Genomic DNA, 24,577 nt, shown 5'->3' with positions numbered 1-24,577 from the left:
TATACGTTATTAACTAACACGTCCGAAGAATGTCAAGAGTAATATGTATGTATATTAATGAATTCTTTAGCCACACCATACAGGAGATCTGAAAATCCACCACATACAAACATATATCGACTGCTGAGTGGAAGATCGACCTAAGATCGACCTACCTCGGCAGCCAGTTCGAAAACACCCTATCTCAGAATTCGGTTCAAAAACGTCCTATCTCACTTCAAAATGTGTTGAAAATGTGCTGATATAGGGCGTTTTAGAATCGGCAGGTGAGATAAAGAATTCTTGAAACGAATTCTAGGAGCGAAGGTGGGCCTCGAGTCAAATCAGCGACCGCTGGGGAGAATCAGAGGTTGCGCTACAGCGAGGTCATTCTGGCTGAGGGTGGACCGGGGACGGTCTAGGGATCTCCTCGGATCGCGAAGCTGAACTCTCAATTATGGAAGGTGTACTCACTGACTGGCCACTGTCCGAGCGGGATTTACGCAGTGAGATCAAATATCTTACCGGCCCTCTTTTGTGGCAGCTGCATTGAGGATGACGAGGTGGAATCATATCAACACTTGTTCTAAGACTGCCCAGTTTTTGCCGGACTGTGGCTTAGAAACTTGGTTTCGTACATTCTGGCTCATCCCGAGGAGCTCTCCGAAACCAGAATCTCACTTTTACGTAGCAGTTACCGTTCGCAGTGGTATATCTAACCTAAAGGTCTATAAATCCTCTTTCTGAGGTATATTTGATTTTTAAAATTGGATGAAAAACAATGAATCAGGATAACGGTTTTTAATTAAAAAAAATGGAGGGTTCAGGAACCATAGGAAATCTACCTACAACTTAAATTAAGTTTTATTTTGGACGTATTCCATATTTTTTTTTTTGAGCACTGTGTAATTATTTCTATATCTCGGTGGAAACTTTTGTATGAATATACGAACGATTATTATTGTGCAAATTTGTTTAGGAAGTATCAGAAGTGTGTATAGAAATGGCGTTATAATCCGCCTTATTTCTGCTTTATTAAGCTACATATGTAGTTATGTAAGTTTTATATGTCAGGCACAACGTGGAGCTCTAACTTAAGATGGAAACTATTTCATCCGGAATGCTTGATAGAGGGAATACTGTGTATTCATAAATGTAAACATACATACATATATATGTGTATGTACATTTCCATGATGTGAATGTATGTACATATGTCTGTTTCTATGCATGATGTTCATTAGGGTGATCCAAAAATATATGCGGGCAAAAAAAAGGTTAAAATGTTAAGCTCTAACCCCCTAGGATTTTTCTAAATGGAAAAAAGAATACCCGTATGCTTTTGTTTGTTAAAAAATTGTACTTATAACTGCCTCAAAGCTCATTATGTTTGCCATTGTTTTTATATGGGGAAAAACACGTTTTCGTAGAAATTGTATAGAATTCTTGAAAATCAATATTTTTCGAAAAGCTCCGTTTCTCTTCAGGAGACTTCTAATAATAGTCAATTGTTTATTTTAATATTTTTTTTAAACTTACGTATATATATATTTTGGGGCTAAAATACTATCGATAGTATCGATAGTTGAAAACTGGCGCAACTGATTGAATTTTCATGTTTGAGAGGAGATTCGTGTTAATATCTATAATGTCTGATACCTCAGAATATGTATGACCCAGATATAATCAAAAATCTGCGAAACCTGAGAAAAAAATTGTTCCCCCCGGTTTCGTTTTCGGCGATTTTGGGCTATATGTTTTAAATTAATACAATTTATATATAGGGGCACTTGATTTTTAGTTCCAGGCCCGAGTTTTCTCTCGACGGCTCTGCGTATATGTGATGTAAAGAAATGCTTAAAAGCTAAGTTATATTTTTCTGTTTTTCAATAACCCACAAATTAAGACATTTATAGATAATTGATAAATTACCCACAGCAGAAAACACAAAAAGATCGCACAGATTGCTTCGCTTTCAAATACGGTTTTCAAAAGTTTTTTTTTTGTGAAAAATAGCGGAAAGCAACCCATGCTCGCAACATAAATATATGCCCTTTCCATTATTTCTTAAGGATAGAGTGAAGCAACTGGCTGGTGAAGTATCAGTTGTCAAAATTCCTTGGACACACACACACACACGAAATAATGGCAATTTTTTTCTTGACCGTTTTCTTGAGAGCTGCATAATAATAATAATAATAGATTGGCGCTTACACATATGTTAGTGTTTGGCCGAACTTCTCCTCCGATTTGTGGCGTGCGCCTTGATGTTGACACACAAAGCGGAGGGACCTACAGTTTTACGCCGACTCCGAACCGTGATTGTATTTTTATAAAAATATTAGAAGATGTTTTTCATGGCAGAAATACATGCCATGCCGAGGGACGACGACCGCTATAAAAAAAAAAAAAAAAAACTTTATTTATTTAACAATTTTATTGAGCTTGATGCCGTTTTTTATGAAAAATGTTGTGGAAAACGACAATTATTTACAAAGGTAGAAAGTATAGCATAGAATTTATGGTATTTGTTGTATAGCCAGCCAGACTTAAAAAAAAAAATAGTAAACATTAAATAAACAAAAGACAAATAGCCGAAACTGGTCAATATCTCGCACTCATATTATTTTGTGGACAACTGTGTGTACATACATATGTATTTGATATACATACATAGTCAATCCTTAAATTTTCACCCACAACGTTACCAATTTGTTGTAATGAAAACGAACTTTGTACCCATTCTAAACATACTCGCATAATCTCTGCCCAGCGCACATTTGTACATGTATTGATCACATTTTAATCGCGTGTGATGCTTTTTATGTCGCTAAAATAATTTACTACTTATTAATTTTTTATTTCTTCAGATTAATAACGCCCCCATAACCAATATGTACAGACGTGTGTAGTATGTACATACATATCTACGAATGAATGTACTTACACTAACTAGAAAATGTGTCTCTTTTTTGTGGACTATTTTGTTGTTTGGCATTAAATTCAGTTCTAGACAGACATTTTTGCTGCTTGTGGTTTCAAAGCGTTTTACTGTCACGACGTGGGCAAGTTTGTAAATGTAAAGGGAGCGCCGCTGATAAGCTGCCTCCATCCAGATTATTTAATTAAAAATGTGTAGGCAAATACATATGTACATATGTAGATACATATATGTATATGTTTGGAATGTTATTTGTAGATTTTCCGTCTGTCATAATTTAATCGCATATTTTTAATTTTCTAAATTCTCAAAATTTCAAGGCGAACAGGCAAAAATATGGAACTACATACATACTATGTATTAATAAAATTGAAATAAAGTTTATGTTTACGTAGAAGTTAAAAATTGCATAGATGTTCTTTGCATATGAGCAAATCTCACGAGTTATTTAATTTTGCGTGCAAGATTTTTACACAGTATTCTTTATGTACATAGTATGTATACTAGAAGCCTTATTTTCTCCATACATTTTGCTAAAGTATTTCCGATTCTCCCACCGGCAGCAGAATATGAAAATAGAACTCTAAAAACTTAACAAAATGAAAAAAAAAACATTCACTATTGCAAACAATTGATGAGCTACACCGAAATCCTGTTTTATAGGTAGGTTTAGGTCCTTATATCAAAAAACATTCATCTTGCACAAGAAAGAAAAAAAGATAACCAACCTCATGAAGAATAAAGCCGCTAAAGCGAATGACGTACTTAGCTTTTTAATACAACCAACCAGAAAGTTACCCACACGGCCTAAGTGACTATTTGATATTATATTTCACGAATTTAAAAAATTTATTTGTTAGAATTTTTCCAGATAGTAGTATTTTTTTCTTAAAATACTTTTAGGATTGTAGCTAATTTAATGTAGTTTTCAAACCAACTAACATATCTTGAATTGATTTATATTTGAACTAGTAAATTAGATATAAGTAAAGCCATGTTGAGTACAATCAGGTCTGACATACTTTAAAATTTGTTGAAGTTTTTAAAAATAAATAATTTCCGAAGATGCTAACCAAAGCTTTTGCAATTAAACAGTAAACAATTTTATTTAACAAATTTTATATTAATTTGAGGAATGGAATTGGAAAAAAAATTTTTCAATTCCTTTGAATTGAATTGAAAAAAATCAATTATATTTTTAATTCCTTTCAAAGAAATGGAAAAAAATTACATTACTAGCTCGTAATTTATTCCAATTCCAATATGAAATTCTTTGTAATGGAATTTAAAAAAAAAAAAACAATTACATTTCAAGTAATTGCGAAAGTAATCAATTCCTTTTGCTGTGAACTGAAGGAATCGATTTCTAATTACAATTACTGAGGAATGTAATTGTAATGTAATTGCAAAATAAGTGTTGACGTAGAAAGAACGTTCTTCTTATACAAAATATTTTTTCGGCCAAATAGGGAAAGCTTTAACTTTGAAAATTTGAAATAACTGTTTATCTTGTTTGCCAATAAAGCCGTGAACAATGCAAACTAAAAAAAAAAATGTGAAAAAAATAAATATGTATTTTTAATTTATTGTAAATGAATTTTTACTTCAAGTGTTTAATTTTTTTTAACACATATTTTAAAATTTTAGATATATATTTAATTAATTTTGAGTTTTTCGTAGCAAATAAAATTACAATGTATTCTTGTGTTAATTATAAACTGGTAATAAGATATGAAAAGTAAATAAGAAATAAATCAAAAAAGCAAAACAAATACGAGAAGTCTTTTTGCATGTTTTCTTTGTATTTGTTGCATATTTCTAATGTTTTTGGTGCACATTATATGCGCATAATTTCGATTTTGTTGTGCATAAAAATCCGAGCCGTAGTTATGACTATACCAAGCACTTTGACATTTAGATGTAAGATTTTTCACTAAGTGGATTTAAGAGCAAGTGAAGCATTCATATATGTATATGCATCTATGTAACCATAAGAGTTAAAGCGTAAAAGTGGTCCGAATGTAATGTATAAGGTATGAGTTTTGATCTAAAATTGGTTACAATGTCATGCAACAGCGGGAACAACGGCTACAATTAACGATTTACTGAATTTTCATGTAAGGCGTTGGCATGCAGAGAGAGTATCCGCTTAGAAAATTTGAGAACCTCGGTTTGAAACGCAGCTGGCCAAAGTTTTATTTTCTTTTTATGTAATGCAGAAGCGGACAATTGGTCCGAGCCGAGGACATTCAATAGCCGTGTTTTATTTGCCCAGAAATTCAAGCTATTAGCTTATTTTGTATGGAGGACTTACCCAACATAATTATATTGGCTTATGAAAAGCTACCTTGGCTTGTATATTGAACAAGGGGCATTGCCATTCAGCATCAGAAATTGTCTCCTTCAGCCAATCAGAAAGAGGCAAAAGCTCACTTTGACACTATTTGCAGTCAAACAACTGTCAAAATTAGGCTAACATAGGAAATAAGCTAATTTCGTTTTATTTGACCAAGATTTAGCTATTTGCTTGTGATGGTTGAATAAAACATGCCTAATGTTAAATGTAAATAGAATTTTATGTGTGCCAAACTTTGGATCTAGTTTGTCGTAAGCTTTAAGTCTATTCCGAGATTCTATAGGGATATATGTATGTACATAACTATACATGCATTCATACATACATATACATACATACATATGTATGTATATTCAATGGTAGTATCTTGTTAGGGTTACAAAGGTTAAGCATTTTTTGTTTAACTTCAGTTGCATTAAGAAAAAAGTGAGTTTTTTTGATAAGCAACAGAGCAAATAGACATACTCTGAGATGCAAACTCTCACTCTTGCAATTATAAGTGCTCACTTGTATGCACGAAATAAAAACTTAATAATCGTTTGTTTATTTATTTATAGTAAAAATTTAATACATACATACATGAAATGTCGTTCGTAAGCTTCTTATTGGAACGTCATAAACCAAAAATTGTTCTTTTTGAGCTAAGTTTTCGGAATGGCCGAGCGCTTTTCTTTTATGTTAATTTATAAAATTCATAACGATATTTGTCAATTGTGACTTATAGGAAAGAAATTTATCTAGGGGATTCCCTTAAACTCGAAAATGTCCCGAAAACCTCAAGACCTCGCCAGCTTTTCCAGCCTCAAAAAGCAACTGTCATAAATTGCTTGAAAGGCGCTTTTGCGTGCCTCGAAACCTTTTGAGGCAAATTAGTCGCAAAAACAGCTTCGAAACGTAGTTCGTAAACTTCAGTGTTGCATTTTAGACAACTAATTCATACAATTTAAATTCTTCACTTTTACGTGGTATGTGGAATGTTGCTTTTACATTTACTTTAGCTGATACGATGTACTATGCAAACTCTCGGTTCAATTTTGCCATTTTTTAAGTAAAATCGGTTCAGTTGGTGGTTCGGTCTGAAGCCCGCAAAGAACGGTGGTTCGGTGCAAAACTGGTTTGACCCCGAGCTTTTTACACTATTTATTATTTCCACTTTTTAGCTTAAACGATTTCAATTTATTTATTTATATTCAATGCCGGACCCAGAACTAAAAACCCTGAAAAGGTTTTCTCACATTTCTTGATTTTTCGAGAAATGACAATCTTTAAAGCAACCGACCGATATGCATGAGCAAGTACATATGTATGTACATACATACATATGTTGAAATGTACCTAAGTTCTTTTATTCACCTAGTGCGATAACCTTTCTAATACAAATGTATTTCTACCAAATACATTGCAAACGTGCAAGAAATCAATATGCACAAGCAAAAAAAAAAAAAACAAATAACCACAAAAATAAGCACAAACTTTGACTTCTAAGTGTTTGCCATTTCAAAAATAATATTACTTTAGTGGCTCTATGGTATTCAATGCTTGTATTTTTTTTTTAAATCGCATGCACATAAATACTTATTAATTAGCTTGAAGTAGTAGACGGAATACATATGTAGATTCTATGTATATACATATGTACATATGTAAATATATGTGTATTTCTAATAGGAGCCTTAGCAAAGACGTTGTAACGAGCCCAAGTCTACGGAGGTTGCTCCAGAAGCCAGTGGCTCCTTGGTGGATGCACCGACATTTAAATCTGCTGGCGAATGTTGCAAGAAAAGGAAAACTGCGGTGACACCCACGAATGCCTGCCCCAATGCCTCTTCGAGTCATAGTGTGGCGGGTACTGGTGTGCCATTGCCCAATTCAGATCAGCCAGAGAGAAATCAGGCGCCACGAAACCCTTGCCTAAAATCAAGAGTCGGTCGGGGCAGAACTGCCCTCGCTATGTCCTCGAAGCATTAAAGCCTTCCAGCTAACTTCTAAAGCTATTTAGTCCTACGTATGTAGTAATCCTGATTTTTTATAAATAAGATGTTATGATGATGGGCGTTAGAAAATTTATACATACATTTTTTTTTTGAATTTGTTACATGGTCTAATTTTAATAAGAATCAATTCATATTACTATTTTTGATATTATGTCATTGCAATGTAAAAATTATGCATAAATATATACATACGTGGAACTAGGAAACAAACCCAACTATTTATACCCGGCTCGTAAAAGCTCTATGGGATTGTTCTGTATCGAAAAAAATATACTTATCTTTATTTTTTTATTTTGAAATAAAAAAATATTTAGAGATCGCTCAAAACGCTTTAAGTTTTCCATGTGTTTTATATGAAAAAAAAACTTTTCGGAGAAATTTTAAAGAATTTTTAAAAATCAATATTTTTTGATCGGAAAACTCGGTTTCTCTGCAGGAGATACCCAATAAAAATACCCAATTGTTTATTTAACCAATTTTTCATAGTAACTATATTTTATAGGCCCGCCAAAACCCCTAAAACACCCCGAAAAATGTAATTGGGGACCAATAAACACACATTATTATTAAAAAATGGTTGAATAAACAATTGGGTATGTATTACTATTGAAAGTCTCCTTAAAAGAATCTGCGTTTTCCGATCGAAAACTATTGATTTTCCAGATTTCTATACCATTTCTCCGAAAAGTTTTTTCCATATAAAATGCATGGAAAACTTAAAGCGCTTTGAGCAATCTCTAAATATTTTTTGATTTAAAAATAAAAAAAAAATATACATATATTTTTTTCGATATAGAACAATCCCAGGGGGTGAGAGCATTACAATTCTGACTTTACTCTTTTTGGACTAACCTAATGCACATAGTGCAATATCGCTGTTTATGCTTTTTTAGGATATACCGTTATATAGTTATTATCCGATTTCAAAAAAGTTCGACCGATTAGTGAGGTCTAAAGCAATACGCACAATTTGGTATATATTGGCAAAGGCGTTATTGAGGTAGATTCTATACAGACTACTGTCAGCTGATTGCCAAAAAATGCCTACAGCTGATAACAGGTGGTATTGGCATTTGCTGTTATCTTTTACAATTTCTTCCACGGACAATTTCTTCCATTTCTATTACAATTTATTCCAAATAGACCAATACACTGAACTAAACACACCCATACATTAACCAAAAACACGACTACCGCCTGAAAAACATACACCTAACAGCCTGCCAGAAAAAACGGTAAGAAGAAGCGGTAGAGACAGTGCCACGCCTACTTTCCAAAATTGTATAAGAGTACAGTTTCTTGATAAAGTATTACCATATACCATTACCATGTATATCAATTTTGAGAAATTTGGCTCCAGTGGCCACTATCGAATCGAAGTTTTTCACAAATACTGTTACATATATGAGAGGTGGGCATTGTCAATAGGCGATTTCTCGAAAATCTTCAATGTCTTGCTTAGTGAGACCAAATGCAAAATATGCCCCAAAATAAACAAAGTTTACTGACCCTTGTGCACAATTGTGCTCGGGTATAAAAATAACTACCCTGTAGTCAAATGTACTAGTTCGTAAACTACATCACAACTAGTATGAACCGCATGCCCAACTAGTCAGCCAACTATGTTTTTTTTTTCCATGCAATCAACTGGTATTTTTAACATGGGGATGTCCTACGAGGTGGCAGCGGTCATATTTCGGTCAGAAATATACCAGTCTCATACTAGTTCAAAATTGACAGAAAAATACTAGTCCAGTTATGGACAAAAATTTAATGAATTCATAAATGTACAATAAAACACTTTTGATTAAGTACACTTTATTTGTACTTATATAAGTGTTAAATTTTTTGATTAATAATTAAAGGCAAAAATTAATACATATATATTTCAAACTTTCATTAAGTGTTATTGAAAGTAAAAGGTTTTAGGCACAATAAATACTACATTTTTAGTTAATTTTTAATTTTTAATATTGAATATGCAAAAGAAAACATTTTATTTAAAAGTAAAATGAATACTTTACTTAATTTTTGAGTGAACTAAAATAAAAATAAAAATTATCATTAAACTGAATTTAATTCATTAACTTTGGACATTTTATTCTATTATTTTTAAAAATTTATAAAAGTAATAACTAATGTTTGAAATTAAGGATTTGGATATGGATAAAATAAATAAATAATTCAAGCAGTTATTAAATATTCTTAATTTTTGTCTATAGTTTGGCTTGTTGATGGACAATAGAAATTAATCAAATAATTATATTTATAATGTAATTCAAAAAAGTCAATAATAATTGAAAATGATCTCTAATAACAAAATAATGACGTAATTAAAATTAATGAATTAATTAACATTTTTTTAAGTAATTAATTATTAATCAGGTTATCAATAAAAAAAAACATGCTTAAAGCATTAAACCATTATGAATATTAATCATTATTTAACAGGTCTGGTATAATTGAGTACGTACTCGATTTAATGGTTTACACAATATATCCAAATAAAAGTTATAATACTTTGTGTACTTTATTGTATTAAACTCTCGAAGTCAAATAAAACAGCGCACGAATAAATCGTTTTGTACTTGGTACAACAAGTCTGGTCATTATCGAACTAGTTCGGTTTCTGTCAGGAAATTCTAGTTGTAAACTAGTGTTTTTCTTTCTGTACTTATCTGTACATACATACATATGTATGTACATTCAAATGTGCATACTACATGTTATTACATTGCCACAAACTACTTTGTCAAATTCATTTGTATTTATTCCATTTCTAGCTCACCATAACCAATAACCGCAGTTCTACTAATAATGCCACATAGTTAGTTAGTGTACTTGTGACAACAGTAAAAATAAAATCAATGCCCGTGTCCCTGGATACCAGGAATTTGTTAATTCAATTGTTTACTTTACGCCAACTTTTGGGAATAAACCGCACTTCTGATATCTTTGTCGAAGAGCTTTGCTAATTTAGTTTTTTCAAGTCGGGCATTAGTGAAGGTTTAGAAAGTTTCTACGCGGATTGGTTAAGTACGTCCTGCATGGAATAAGAAACCAAGGTGAATAGAGAGGTAATAAAAAAGCAAAACGAAAGCAATGTTGTACCGTCATTTAGTGAGTGAAGAGTTAACTATCGTGCGATTTGTCATTGCTATTATTTTTATTTATTTTTTTCAAATCGAAGTTAACTAATACGGCCGTTGCCATATTCCACTTTGTTCTGTTCTGTGAGTTCGACTGTAGTTTCTTTATTTAACAATTTTTCTTAAGTGAGGATATTTCGGAAAGCAGGGCTAATGAAGTTTTGTTTTACAAACAAAAATAGTTTTTAAAATTATTTTTTCAAAAAATTCCAAATATTTTGGCGGCAACTTTAAATTATAGTAAGTTTTATAACTCCGGTGGAAAAAATGCAACTTGTTTGATGAAGCAACCTAGTTTATATATACATACATACATACATACATTTCTGTTGTGGAAAAGCTTCTCAAGAATGTGTGTGAAATACGGCTGATGTTTTACCAAATCCCATTTGAATCCAAAAATGAAGAAAATTCTGCAGTTTCAGCAAAATCGCGAACTCTTTAATAGGAATTTCTAAAAAGAATTCAGGTATGCCGTTTTTTAACACATTAAATTTTAGTACAATAATCTGAAAATTTCATATTTCTAAAAAAAAAAATTTCTCGAAAAAAAAAAAATCTGAAAATTTTTAATATAAAACAAAAATCAACGCGAGTTTTAAGACATTTGAAATTTGCACATTATTAAACAAAAATTTAATGGGCAATAAAACTGGGATTTGCTAAAACATAAGCCATATTTTAAAACAAAATTAACAAAAAACAAGTAAGAAGGTCTAAGTTCGGGCGGAGCCGAACCTTGCCGAAAGCTACCGCTACATGATAAGCCGGGGTGTATACATTTTAAGTAAATTAGCGTCCTTAAATTTCGACATATTGAAATTTCAAGCATTTCTGAAATTTATTGTTATATGAAAAGCGGCCGTAATTTAAGACCGATTTCAACAATTTTCAACGGTTTGCTTTTATGTGGCAAGCACAATAATCATACCGAGTTTGGTACAAATTGCTAGAACGGTTAGCGAGATACATATATGTAATCACAAGTGGGCGGTGCCACGCCCATTTTCCAAAATTTTATCATAAACGTATTTCTTGGTAAAGAATTGTTGCAACCATCAATTTTGAATAAATTAGCTTTGATATTTACTGATTTATCGAAGATTTTGTATTTCTCGAAATTACCGTTATATGGAATGTGGGCGTGGTTATTGTCCGATTTTAAAAAGTTTCGGCCATTTGGTATGCTGTACCAGGACCAACAACTGTGCCAAGTTTGGAAGAAATTTGTGCAGCGGTTACCAAGATATACACATGTAACCATAAGTGGGCGTGGCTACGCCCATTTGCCAAAATTTTAAAATATTCTTATTTTTCGTCTAAAACTCATTGTAAATATCAATTTTGAGTGAATTATCTTCAGTAGTTACTAAAATATCGCAGTTTTCGTATTTCTGAAAATTACCGTTATATGGGAGGTAGGCGTGGTTATTGTCCGATTTCGCCCATTTTCAATACCATCCGTCCTACGCCCGAAAGAAGTTCACGTACCAAGTTTCGTTAAGATATCTCAATTTTTACTCGAGTTATCGTGTGCACAGACGGACGGACGGACGGACGGACGGACGGACGGACGGACAGACAGTCACCGCTTAATCGATTTCTCTTTTCATTCTGATCATTTATGTATACATTTGTCTATATCTATCTCGATTCGTTTTGCCTGTTACAAACAACCGTTATGTGAACAAAGTTATAATACCCTTGTGCACAAGTGCGCTCGGGTATAAAAATCAGCATGTAAAACATTGCGAATATTAACAAAAAAAAGCCGTACGCTCTATTTTGGGAGTTGCAAGAAAAACGAAAACTTCATATAAAAGGACGTTCAAGAAATGGGAAAAGAAATTTCTTCTATCAAATTTTCTTGAATCAGTTTACACCTCTCAAGAAGGAAATGCTCGTATATGTATTTATTTATGCATTTATTCAGGAAAATTTACTTCTTTGTGCTTTGTTGCTACATTTTCAAGCAAATTAAAAATATTTCTGCAGATTTTTCTTGAGAGCTGTATATGTACCTACTAAGCTTAGATATGTATGTCGTAAACTATGCATATTGCATGTTAAAAAAGTTATTCACTTAAGTCAATTTTAGCCGAAGACAAATTGAAATATTATCTATTGTCAAATTGTTTATTCTGTTTGAGGTCGTCAATAGTATATTGTATTAATTTTTAATGTATTTTATTTAAATCTGGCTTTAAGCTCATCAAATGTTTATATAATATTATTATAAAACTCTCTTCATAAGCATATTTTGGTATTCATGCAGTTTTATTCGAATAATAATATAAGCTCATAACTTTTATATCAATGTTATCTGCTGGAATAAAATGCACAGGTCAACAAAAATGAAAAAAATGTTGGTGCGGCAAATGTTAAAGCTGTAAGTTTAAGATTTTGAGAAAATCGAGGTCAAAGTGTAAAAAAAATGGGTTTTTGGCAATATTTCCATCAAGTCAGGGTGCAGGCATGGTATTTTCAGGGACAGTAGTCTAGGTTTCTAGCTTTAAGTTAAGCCTAAGTGGAAGGTTCTATCACCTTTTTACTCTTTTCTAGAGCTTCTCAAATATTGCGAAAAACCCGATCTTTTAACACTTTGACCTCGATTTTATCAAAATCTGTACGTGATGGAATCTTTATACTTACGGATCCGTAATCAGCTCAAAAAAGTCTATCAAAAACAGCTATAACATTTGTCGCACCAAAATCAGATTTGCCCTGTGATATATGTAGTATCTATATGTAACTCGTTTATAATTTCACACGAAATATGCGCGATATTTTTCAAATTTGTAAAACTTAATAACCAATTTGACCCCTTTCATCATCATCTATTTACATAAAAAAATCATCGTGTATTCCAAGTTTTTTTCTTCCGCCACAGTTACTATCACAATACCAGAATATTTTATACATAAATATGTATGTAAGGCATAGAATATCGTGTTCACAATAAATAAATCAAACATCGATGTGACACGCAATGGCACATAGTAGCAGCCATGCAAACGATATGCAAATCGCATAAATCTATGCAATCAGAGCATATTCGTTAGAAGCATAGCTTTTATGCACGCATACAATGGTAAATTTTTGTTTAGTTATTAGATCAATTCATCAAAGTAATAAAAATTTGGGGAACATAACGTCTTATGCTATGGTTACAAGATGTGCTCAAATGGGGTAAATGGTAATATTAAGGCAGGAAAAGGAAGAAAAATATGTAAATATATTTACCTATGCAAAAACTCCTAAGCAACCGTTTATGTACTTGTATATATTTATACGCATGTAGGTAAATAAGGGCATATTTATGCTAATGTTAATGAGGAAAATATGATTTATTGTTTATAGAAAAAAACAATCTTGGCAATGGTTCTTTTCGAACTAATTCTAACTTCCATCACTACTATACTGTTAAACAACATCTTTTTAACGTAATAAAACTTAACTACTTTCAAAATAATCATTGGCACGGTGGTGTTTTCCTATAAACAATAAACAAATAAAATAGGTGAATACTTTCCTCATTCACAGAATATTAAACTTTAATTCGCATAAAAAACTGAAGTCCAATGGGTTGCAGTGATAATTTTTTTCGATATTGATAGTACTGGCCAACAAAATTTTGCGGCAGAAGTTGTGAGACCTCCTGATATCTGTAGGATTTTTAACGTAGATTAAGAAACGGTTCAAATTATTCAATAGTTTGCGAGATATTTGGGATGGAATGTATCAAACAACGTATTTTTCACATTTTTTGCTATTATGTAGTAGTTTCTGAACAGCATGAAGAACGCTCTCTGGAAGAGCAACAGAAAAGAGTACCCAACATTTTTGGATTATTAACTCAACTTCAACTTTAGTTCAGAACTAGAACGATGAATCCGTCTTTATTCACAAATTTTCTAAACATTTTGTAGTGAAATTGAGATCCTAAAAGCCCATTTCCCGCCAAAGGCTTAACTGCAGTTAAGACCTTAGGTTAGTTCTAAGAATTTTTTTAACATAGGGTGGTCGGAAAGTTTTATTTCCTACTTTTTTCTCTTAGACTTGCGTTTGCTTTTACTTAATATGAGCTATTATCCCATGCAATCTCCTTTTTCCAATAATCATGAACTGCAGTTAAGGCTTGGTGGAGATGAATTATAAGAGACCACTATTTATTACAAAATTTAAACTATGTAGTTAAAAAAAAAAGGGATTTTTGAAGACAAGTTTAAAGCAGCCGAATCGCTGAAGCCTATATCTAATGACGATGTTCTATACGTTCGGCATTGTTTTTTTTTTTTAGCTGAAAATTTTCATTAGCATTAAATTTTAAAAGTTGAGCAAACAAATTTTTTTCTTCAAACTATTCAACACTATTACACGACGCAACCGTTGAAGCAACGTGTTGAGGCGACCTGTTGTTCTTGCCCAATACACAGGGGCAACCGTAGAGGTAACCATTGCGGCAATCTCAGTAGGTAGCGTGCGCTATGTTTTGAAATGAAAGTACAGAAGACAATTTTGTTGGCACCTTTTCAACGAACAAAAACAAAAAAAGCAACACACAAAGATACAAATGAGGTAATCGACATGGTAACCAACACAAAATAATTTTATTTGCAGACGATGGTTGCGGCAACACGATTTTCAATGAGCAATACTTCCTGGTTGCTTCAACGGTTGCCTTGTGTGTAGTCAGCATTACAATCATTCAAACATATTTGATTTCAAATTGAGTCAAGTTAACGTTAACGTTAGCACAATTCGCATAAAGCTGCAAATTGGTAGGAGCGTTGAAAATACCATTATAAACAGGAAATTCCATCTCTGGCACTACACCATCACTTCTTCTGTACAATTTTCCGCTGAATCGGAAACGGTTTTTAGATATGGGCAAATCCTAGCGTTGCGAACGCTACGTTTGGATGTTTCTTTTAAATTTTTTGCCGACAAAAATATAAGTTAAAAATTTTTTTGTGGTATAAGGCAAGGTTTATAGCAGTATTTATGAGAACAAAATAATGGAAATTTGAATTTGAGTTAATGTCGGTGTATTTGCCTTCGAAATTTATGTGCGAACGTTACTGAAAAAGGAAGCGAAAGTCAACCGATTTGCGGGATTTGTCATGCATGTAGAGCACAATCTACAAAAAGACTTTGAAGAGAAAATAATGAATTTTACAAAATGTGATATAAAAGCAAACTAACGGTTCGATTAACTTTAAAACAATTGCCTAGGTGTGTTCGGGACGTTACGTTACGGACATTACTGTTTTTTTCCGCTGAAAAATTGTTTTTTTTTTTTTTAAAGCGATATTGTTGTATTTGATTAAAAGATATAGTGCTTAAAAGCAATGCTATTTAGAGCTTTGTTTCAAGAAGTAAGAGGGGCAAATCAGATTTCTCAAATAAATGTGAAAAGAAAAATTAAATAAGAAATGTTGGACTATGCCTTTTTTGACACAAAAATGTGAGAATTCGAAGTGCATGCATTTTTTGCGATTTTGGTTGACTATTTCTCGGATTCGCCCCTATGTGGAAAAGTGCACTCACTTAATTGTATATTTTTTTATGTAGCTGGCGAATCTTAAATTTCTTTCCATAGTAGCGAAGCTTATGAAATTTACTATTACTATTTCTACGTTAACGATATTTTCCAACCGGATAAGTATTTTAGGAGCTAATCACTGATTCATCGATCATTTTGCATAAGGGTAAGGCACCGAATTTACCAACATTAATATTTTTCAATGATATTCAGGCAGCGCCGAGTTTTGTATTCGAGCAGTACACTGTGTAATTTTTGTTGATTAATCAACAAGTGAAAATTTTTCCAGTGTTTTGGAAATTTTTATTTTTCTTTGAAAGTAAGTGTCCGAATGAAAAAATTTTTTGGGTGCAAATTTAAGAAACATTAACCTATACAATGAAATTATTTGCGCAACAAAAATTTTTTTTTTTTGCTTTTCAATAAATTTTTTATGAAAAATTAAATTTTTAAGCAATTTCTGCACCTCGTGGACGACAATTTTTAACAACTACTTATGTAATAAATAGTTTGGTCGGAATGAACTTTTATTTGCCAGCGTGCGGGCCCGACTCGCGTGGTTGGATCGCGCGCAATCGTTCCACTTTCATTTCTCATGCTCGAATTTCGCATGCCCGCGGTAGTTTCAAAGAAAAATAAAAATTTCCAAAACATTGGAAAAATGTTCAATTGTTGATAAAAAAAAAACTATTGATTCGGTGCCCACTTGAGCAAGCCTTACCCTTATATAAAAAAAATATATTTAAAAAAAGTTACTTTCGATAAAAAATATCAATTATGAAGGAACCGGTTAACTTTTGGATTCTTGTACGTCAAAACATGATCTTTGACGAATATAATAATTTAATAACAAATGTATAAGTTATGAGCACTTAAGTAGAGACACATACAAAAAGGTTATATAGAAACTTATGACTTGCATATTATGGAGTACACACCTTTACAATTTAGAATAGCTAAGGTCCGTTTTCACAGTGACGAGTTAACTGACAATCGACAGTTAACAGATTTTCAGCACAAAAAGTGAAAGTTAACTACCGGATGTGATTTAACTCTTCACTGTGAAAACGGCGCTATATCTTAGAAATGTTAATCCTTAGCAAGTCAAATGATATAACAAATTTACATACAATTGTATGATTTACACATTCGTCTGACCTATTTTTATGATAAACCGTACCGTATGTGACCTTTGACTTTGAATAAATTTTTTCGCAGACGTGGGATCGATGGGGACTTTTGACGTTTCGCAAAATTCGTTCGCAAATGGTGTTCGCAAAAATCGTACCAATTTTCAGCTTTATGCGAATCATTGCAAGCTTATTCCTATTTATTGAGCTAGCTTGATAGGGCTAATATGTATCTTAAAAAAAAAAATACTTTTACTGTTAAAAAATTTCAAATCGTCTGAAAAAACGCTACTTTTTTATTAGTGCACATACCCACAGACATATGTATGTATGTATTTTGCTTTCTAGATGCAGGCTTATCGCGATAACTTCAAGCAAACACCTTGCCCAACAACATTTGAGCAGACCTCAACAGGTCGATTGCCTTTTTCTAAGTCGTCGAATCGCAATCGGAACGCTACAGATAAATTAACTGGTTGTACGAGTGGAACTAACCCAGCTGTTGCATCTTCCGAGACTGCTGCATTACCAACGCCTAGAATGTTAAGCCCAACTGCAACTGGAGAGCCTATGTCAACGGCTGCTTTACTACGACAAAATCATGAGCTGCGTCAACGTCTGTCAGAAGAGGCAAGCAGCTATAGGCGTCGTATAGACACCTATAAGCAGGCGCAACAAAATCAAGCTAATCTAGTTGGTCGCTTGCAATCCAAAATACAACAATATCGGCAGCGTTGTAGCGATTTGGAAGATCGCATGCATGAATCGATTAAACATACACCCCTGCCTCCGCCATGCGCCCCAAAGATAACCACCGGTCCAACATCTAGTCAAGTTATGGTAAATATACTTACTTACATATGTATGTACATAAATACTACGTATGTATGTATGATCAAAATGCGCGAGTATATCAGTGAAGATAAACTTTTCAAATTACATACCTGGTACAGTTCGTAGTTGTGGTCGAAAAACGTCGAAGCTTTGTTTAAACTTTTCTGAAATTCTCAGCTTATTCATACGAAACAATGCCATACAAAAAATACTCGGTCGATAAATTTTTGTCTCAGATTTATTTAAAAAAAATTTCCCACAATTTTTATCACAGCCCTATAAAGGTTCGAACTCATTTTAGTCAGAAAAGTTTCATTTTGAGCTCAAAAAGGAGTCAGAAAAGAGCATATTTCCCTTCTTAGAAAGGCACGCCAATATGGGTTTAAGTTAGGAGTCATATTAGAGACTGAAATACATATGGCGACGGTCTGGTTGCCTGGTCTCGGAATCATATTTATGACGAAAGAAAGAATCAGAAAATTGTTTAACAGGAAGCTCTACCCAGAATTGCAGCGGACGACTGTAAAGCGGTCGACGGTTAACCGTGTCAAAATTTTAACTCACAACGACATATGTATGTATGTACTGGCACATAATTCCCCGAAAACATATTCTGAGCATTCAGAATATATGAGTCCGAAAGGAGTCCTAGGTAGGTAAGAAATATGTACTTCAAAAACAAAACAAAAATTACTCTTATATGAATCTTTTAGGATTTACATATATATGATCCAAGTAATGAGCCAGCACCTTGTGCCAATATAAGAACAATAAAGATTTGATATTTATATCTTTTTTATACAGAAATTGAAAACAATTAGAAAACAAAAAATGAACAAAATTTAACTGAATGCATTTGCAATATAGTGCGTTCAATAAGACTCAAAGAACAACCTAAAATAAGAGTCCGCATTTAGTAATTTATGAGGCCGATAAGAGCCTCAAAAAGAGTCTGAAATGATTCATAGGTATATGAGGCCAAACATTGTTTTAAAAGAGTCCAAGATGAGCTGTATATGAGGCCAATAAGAGTCCAATATGACTCATATTGAGGCTCATTTGTTGTATGAATTTTTAAGCTCAAATAAGTCGACCTTCGGAGAAAGGGAAACAACCTCATATCGGACTCTTAAATGAGCTCATTATGAGCGTAATGGCTCAGAAATAGGACTCCTTAAAGACTCATTTATGACTCGAAGTGTTTGCTGGGTTGCGGCAGCGGCGTCCAGCGGGGCGGCATATTGTTGATTGAGTGTGGATTGTATTATTTATTATATTCACAAGTGTGCAAATGCTTGCATCCATTTTTATTTCTATCAAATCTGCATATGTATGCGCCCGTACAGAATATACATATGTATATGTATTGCACTTCAATAATAATTTCTATATCAAAATGACAGCTGACGGAAGCCGTCGTCCGCCGACCGATTTATCGTCTTCCACTGAAATTCACTCTTTCGACATTCCTTTTTTTATTCTTTCAAAAATAGAAATAGGTTAGGTGAGGTTGCAATGGCAGCTGGCGGACACTTCGGCCCATAATTGGACTCGTTGTGGTTTTACAAGGGGTCCCGCTGCTGCGGAGGAGCAGAATACTTGTATATTGAGCCTGCAGGTAGCGAGCGGCATGCCCAACCTCTTCCAAGACGGTGGCAAATAACTTAGCCAAAATTGTTTACTCCGAGTAGTCATATGGAAATTGTTTATTATGAATAAGTGGAGTATTTCAGGGTGTTGGAAAATTTTTAAAGACGAGTTTTTTTAAATTTAGTATTCGCCCAGACTAGTTTCTTGATATTATTACACTGTCTAATCGTTTAACTTAAAACTCTTGCTATCGAATTATCATTTTAGTGTTCAACTTCAATGGCTTTAGGTCAATCAAGCCTGCCATGCTCATCTTCGTTGGACTCACCACCTATAACCTGTGCACGCGATTTCATTGTACATGAGGATAGTGGTGAACTTTGCCGTAAACTTGAGGATGAGCATAGCAAATGTGAACAACTCATTGCGCAGAATAATACATTGCGACAACAATTGGAAGAATCTAATCGCACGAACGAGGCCATCACTAATGACCTACAGAAGTTGACTAATGATTTTTCCAATCTACGAGACGAATTGCTTATTAAGGAGGACGAATATAAGGAAGAGGAGCAGGTACATTGCAAGATATGAAATAAATACATACATTTAATTATGTATAGGATATTGTCAGGTATTTATTATGCAATACTTATAAATATAGTAGTTATGTAAATACTTTATATCAGCTTTAATATTCTAAGACTGGGCTTAGGGAGGCGGGGGGATTAATATTTTTTAGTAAAAAGAAATACTATATTTATTGATGGAATAACCCTGATATTATTTCATAATTTCAAGTATTTTTGCATCTCTTATAAAATTTTCGATTTGGGTCTTTTGTAGTTATAACAATAATATATATGCATGTACATTAGACTGCATCACCAAAAAAAGTTGCGGCTTTTTCGCCGGGATTACAAAATCTATTATATTTTAGGACGTCCACCACATATTTCGGAAAAATATTAAGATTTAAGTGAGCTGGACCGATTTGAAAATGCCTCCAAAAATGGAGTTTTTTATGAATAAAAATTGTTTCTTAAAGAACTTTTTGCAAAAAGTCCCCTCAGATAACAAAACAGATTAAGCTTAAAAAATCTGCATAAAAATATCTAAAAATCTTTTCAACGGAATCGTAAGAATGAGATTTTTGATGCTGTCTTTTTACATTTTTCAAAGATTGATTTACTAAATACTTGAATAACTGGGCCGAAAGTATTCGGATTTTGACTTAAGGGATTTCAGTAGAAAGGCATTTTCACATTGTTTTTTTTTCTGTCCAAAAAAGGTCATTCGGGTCCCATTTTTTTTTGTTTTTTTTCAAATGCCAACACATCTTAATTCAACTTTGAATGACGTTCGTTCATCGTACCTTTCTCTTTCATCCCTTGAATGAGTTTATTAGCAAAGAAATAAAAAGGGTGAGAAAATACCTTTCCAATGACACCTAAGTCTAAATCGGAAGAGTTTGGGTACAGTTATCCAAGATTTTTTATAATAATCTTTGAAAACAGCATGATTATTTTTTTTTAATATTTTTATGCAAATTTGTTAAGCTTAAACGGTTTTGTAATTTGATTTAATTCATAAAAAACTGCTTTTTAGAGGTATTTTCAAATCGGTCCAGCTCACGCAAATCTTAATATTTTTCCGAAATATTTTGGTGGACGTCTTAAAATATAATAGATTTTATAATTCTAAAATGGAAAAATAGTACCGATTTTTTTTTTTTTGTGTGGGGAGTGATGCAGTCTAATGTACATATATTAACTACATATATTTAAAATCCTGCATTGTGCTCTACAGGCCTTTAAAGATTACTACAATGGCGAGCATAACCGTCTGCTTAAAATGTGGCGTGAAGTTGTTGCTGTTAAACGAGCTTTCAAAGACATGCAATCGGCCATGAAAAATGAAGTTGGAAAAATGGGACTAGAGATAAGCGGTATTACCAAGGATGTAACAAACTCATGTGGCGGCCTGTCATTCGTTCTACAGCAAGCAAAACGAATAACGGATGAGGAGCTTGTCGAATCCAGGCGTGAGAACAACGACATAAAATCTCAATTGGCTACACTGAAGGTGCAATATGAAAGCGCGCGTCAAGAAGTGCTCGAAAGGGATCAACGACTACTCGACCTGATGAATCAGTTGAAGAAACTTGAAGAACGCTGTGCACAAGCCGAGTCACAAGCAATGTTGGCCAATCGTTATAATGATGAAATCGAGAGACTGAACAATTCTATACGTGAAATTGCACAAGCTGTCGTACAAGATGCTGAAAGTGCCGACCGTGAAGCGGACGTCGCAGAAGCAAACGAAACAATGCAGCACATGCACTTAACGCGTGATAGTGGTGCTGGCATGGGCGTGCCCACGAAATCGCCGCGTCGTAGCTCAGCTCGTGCATCACAAGCTTTCGCAGAAGGCACCATATCAGCAGTACAGGCCGCTCTACATAAATACCAATTGGCTTTGCATGATATGCAGGTTAAATTTCAAAATACCAACGAAAATTTGCGAAATACTAAAACACAACTCGAAACAAGCGAAGGCACAAAGACGCTATTGACGACCAAAGTACATCAGCTCACCGAAAAATTGGATGCTAGCAATTCGAAGCTGTCTGAACTATTGAAAGAAAGAGATAGTCTTCAGAAGACACTAGAAGAGATACGTCAACAGAAACAGCAAAGCGAGCAGGGGCGTCTCGATTTAAATTCTGCGGTACGTTAGTATAGCCTACTGGTTTTTAATTTACACAATTTTTGCCACTAGATGATAAATATCGGTTAGGCATCCAAAGAAATCATGAAATATACACATATGCATACATAAATAATAATTTATTAAATATAATAAATAAATTTAGATATACATACCTTTGGGGGAGGATGAGGATGATAAAAACTCAAAAATTTAAAATTTTGCAAACCAAAAAACAAAAAAAATCGAAAAAACACAAGATGGCGGCCATCATGCATTTATTTGAAATAAAAATAATATTCATTTCCTTGAGCTACTCTTACATATCTATCGAACTATTTTAACTTTTTTAACCAAATTTTGCCATAACCGTTTTTTGTTGTTGTTGGGTTTTCGTTATTCCTCATAGGTGTATTTAATTATACAAAAAAAATCATACGTGTACTGGCAATCAAAAGTAAGAGCATGATGTTTTTTGTACAATATTTGCAATGCTTTGTAAGCTACAATTTTTTTATTATTATTTTTTTTTATTAAATATGGTTCATGCTTTAATCTAAACCACTTAAGACAAACTTTCTGTATAAGGTTTACAGAACGTAGAAAAGTTCGAAAACTTTTCATCTAAATTTTGAACTTTTTAATCTGAATTTTTACAAAAATTTCGGGTACGCAGATAGATCAGTTATGTAATTCTCGTGAAACAAGTGAAGCGACTAAAAAATCGCGTTGATTTTTTGTAATTTTTTTCCGATGGATTTTGCGGTTTTGTGCATATAACAAGTGAAATTTACAAAATATAGGCTTATTTTTTAAAATTTTGTTTGAAAACGCTCTTGTGCTTTTTGTTCCATGGAAAAAAGTGCAAAAAGCCGTCAGCAATTTGTTTTTTTTAGTAAATTATTTGAAATTAAAAATAATATTAATTTTCTTAGCTACTTTTATCCATTCAAGTACTGCATTCAAAATTTCAAGGAATTCGCAATAGGTTTAAAGATTGCGCCTTCAGCTTAAAGTTCGAAAAATGCTAAACAATCCCTTTCCAAGATTTTGAAAATTTTCGAATTCGGGTGAAGACCTCCCATCTGGTCCTTTTAACATAATATTTTCTTTTTGTATGTATATAAAAATTTCAGGGACCGAAAATAATAGTTATTTTCAAAACTTCAATTCAAAAAGTCAGTCGGAAGGAATTGGTCTTTTTAACATTTGTATGTATGACTGTGATGCTTGTTAGTCAAGGAATGTTAATCCTATATGATTTATTTTTTTTTTTGTAAGTCAGCAATTAACCGTCAAATTTTAACTTTTCAGGTGTTAAGTTTTATTTTTGATCGAAAAAATAAAAGTCATATTTTAACTTTGATTTCTGACCAAAAATAAAAGTCAATTCGTAACTTTTATTTTTGACTGAAAACATATCGGTGAAAAAATAACGAATATTTTTTCACTTTTTTGAAAGAAGGCATAACCGTTATGGTCCCTGAAAAATTAAAAAAAAACAACTAGAAAAGTGATTCAGATTTTATCATACATACATACGTACATATATTGTTTTGAAAAAAAAAATACCCATATCTACTAGAGTTAAAATTTTTTCGAAGGTCAATTTTAAAGCCATAAAGATGTCAGTAATATTTAAAAAAAAAATTAATAACTTTTATAAAAAAAAAAAAATTATGGCCACATAAAAAATAAAAATTCTCAACCGTTTAAAATATGAGCAGGATCTGTGATACCAATCGCGAGATAACATTTAAAATCTAAACAATTTCGAAATATTAATAGTTATAATTTCCAAAACAATTCGAATTTCGAAAAATTGTGAAACTCGTATTTTTCTTTTATCGTTGTGAAGCATAAACAGATAATTGCACAAAAAAGCTCGACCTTCGAAAAAATGGTGGCCCACTTCACAAAATTTTACGTCAACTAAATAAGTATGTATCTCTCAACACATGATTCGGTTAAAGTTACCAAATTTTGTGTTCAGTGAAATATATGTATGTATTTAACTGACTCTTTTCTCAGTGTAGAGCATACATATATTTTCATTACATATTTAGCCAACCAAGGCTACTAAATACTAGTTACGATATAAAAATGTCGTAGATGTGAAAAAAAAAAATTATTTGAAAATAAACGGTGGAATCGGTTGCAATATCATCACAACCCTTTTTTTCAGTTTGAAAATCTTAGCGGAGATTTTGAGAAGTTACAGCTAAAATATGGAAAGTTGCAGAAGAAAATCGATCTGCTTGAAGATGACAAAAAGGCGGTTGAACTGGAAATTCAACGAATACTTAAGGACAAAAACATAATTGAAATGAATCTAAGGTGAGGCTGTGAA

The 24,577-nt window shown here is 32.8% G+C and overlaps 1 protein-coding gene across 2 annotated transcripts in view; it reads left to right on the top strand.

Annotated features, from left to right (window-relative positions):
• Window positions 1-24,577, top strand: part of Root (ciliary rootlet coiled-coil, rootletin) — a 42,629-nt gene that overhangs the window by 7,688 nt on the left and 10,364 nt on the right. Inside the window, exons 4-7 of one of the 2 annotated variants that reach the window (XM_017610148.1) lie at window positions 17,443-17,934; window positions 19,786-20,094; window positions 21,328-22,248; window positions 24,413-24,564. In XM_017610148.1, the coding sequence (XP_017465637.1) occupies window positions 17,443-17,934; window positions 19,786-20,094; window positions 21,328-22,248; window positions 24,413-24,564 (1,874 nt within the window). Of the gene's footprint in view, window positions 1-17,442; window positions 17,935-19,438; window positions 19,547-19,785; window positions 20,095-21,327; window positions 22,249-24,412; window positions 24,565-24,577 lie in introns of those variants that run through there. The other variant, XM_017610149.1, reaches the window with a different exon arrangement.

Source organism: Rhagoletis zephyria, unplaced genomic scaffold (assembly GCF_001687245.7).
Source record: "Rhagoletis zephyria isolate East Lansing unplaced genomic scaffold, Rhagoletis_zephyria_1.1 Rzeph_scaffold_00285, whole genome shotgun sequence".
Taxonomy (NCBI): Eukaryota; Metazoa; Arthropoda; class Insecta; order Diptera; family Tephritidae; genus Rhagoletis; species Rhagoletis zephyria.
The sequence above is the reverse complement of the archived record's forward strand: the minus strand, read 5'-3'. Positions and strand labels throughout refer to the sequence as shown.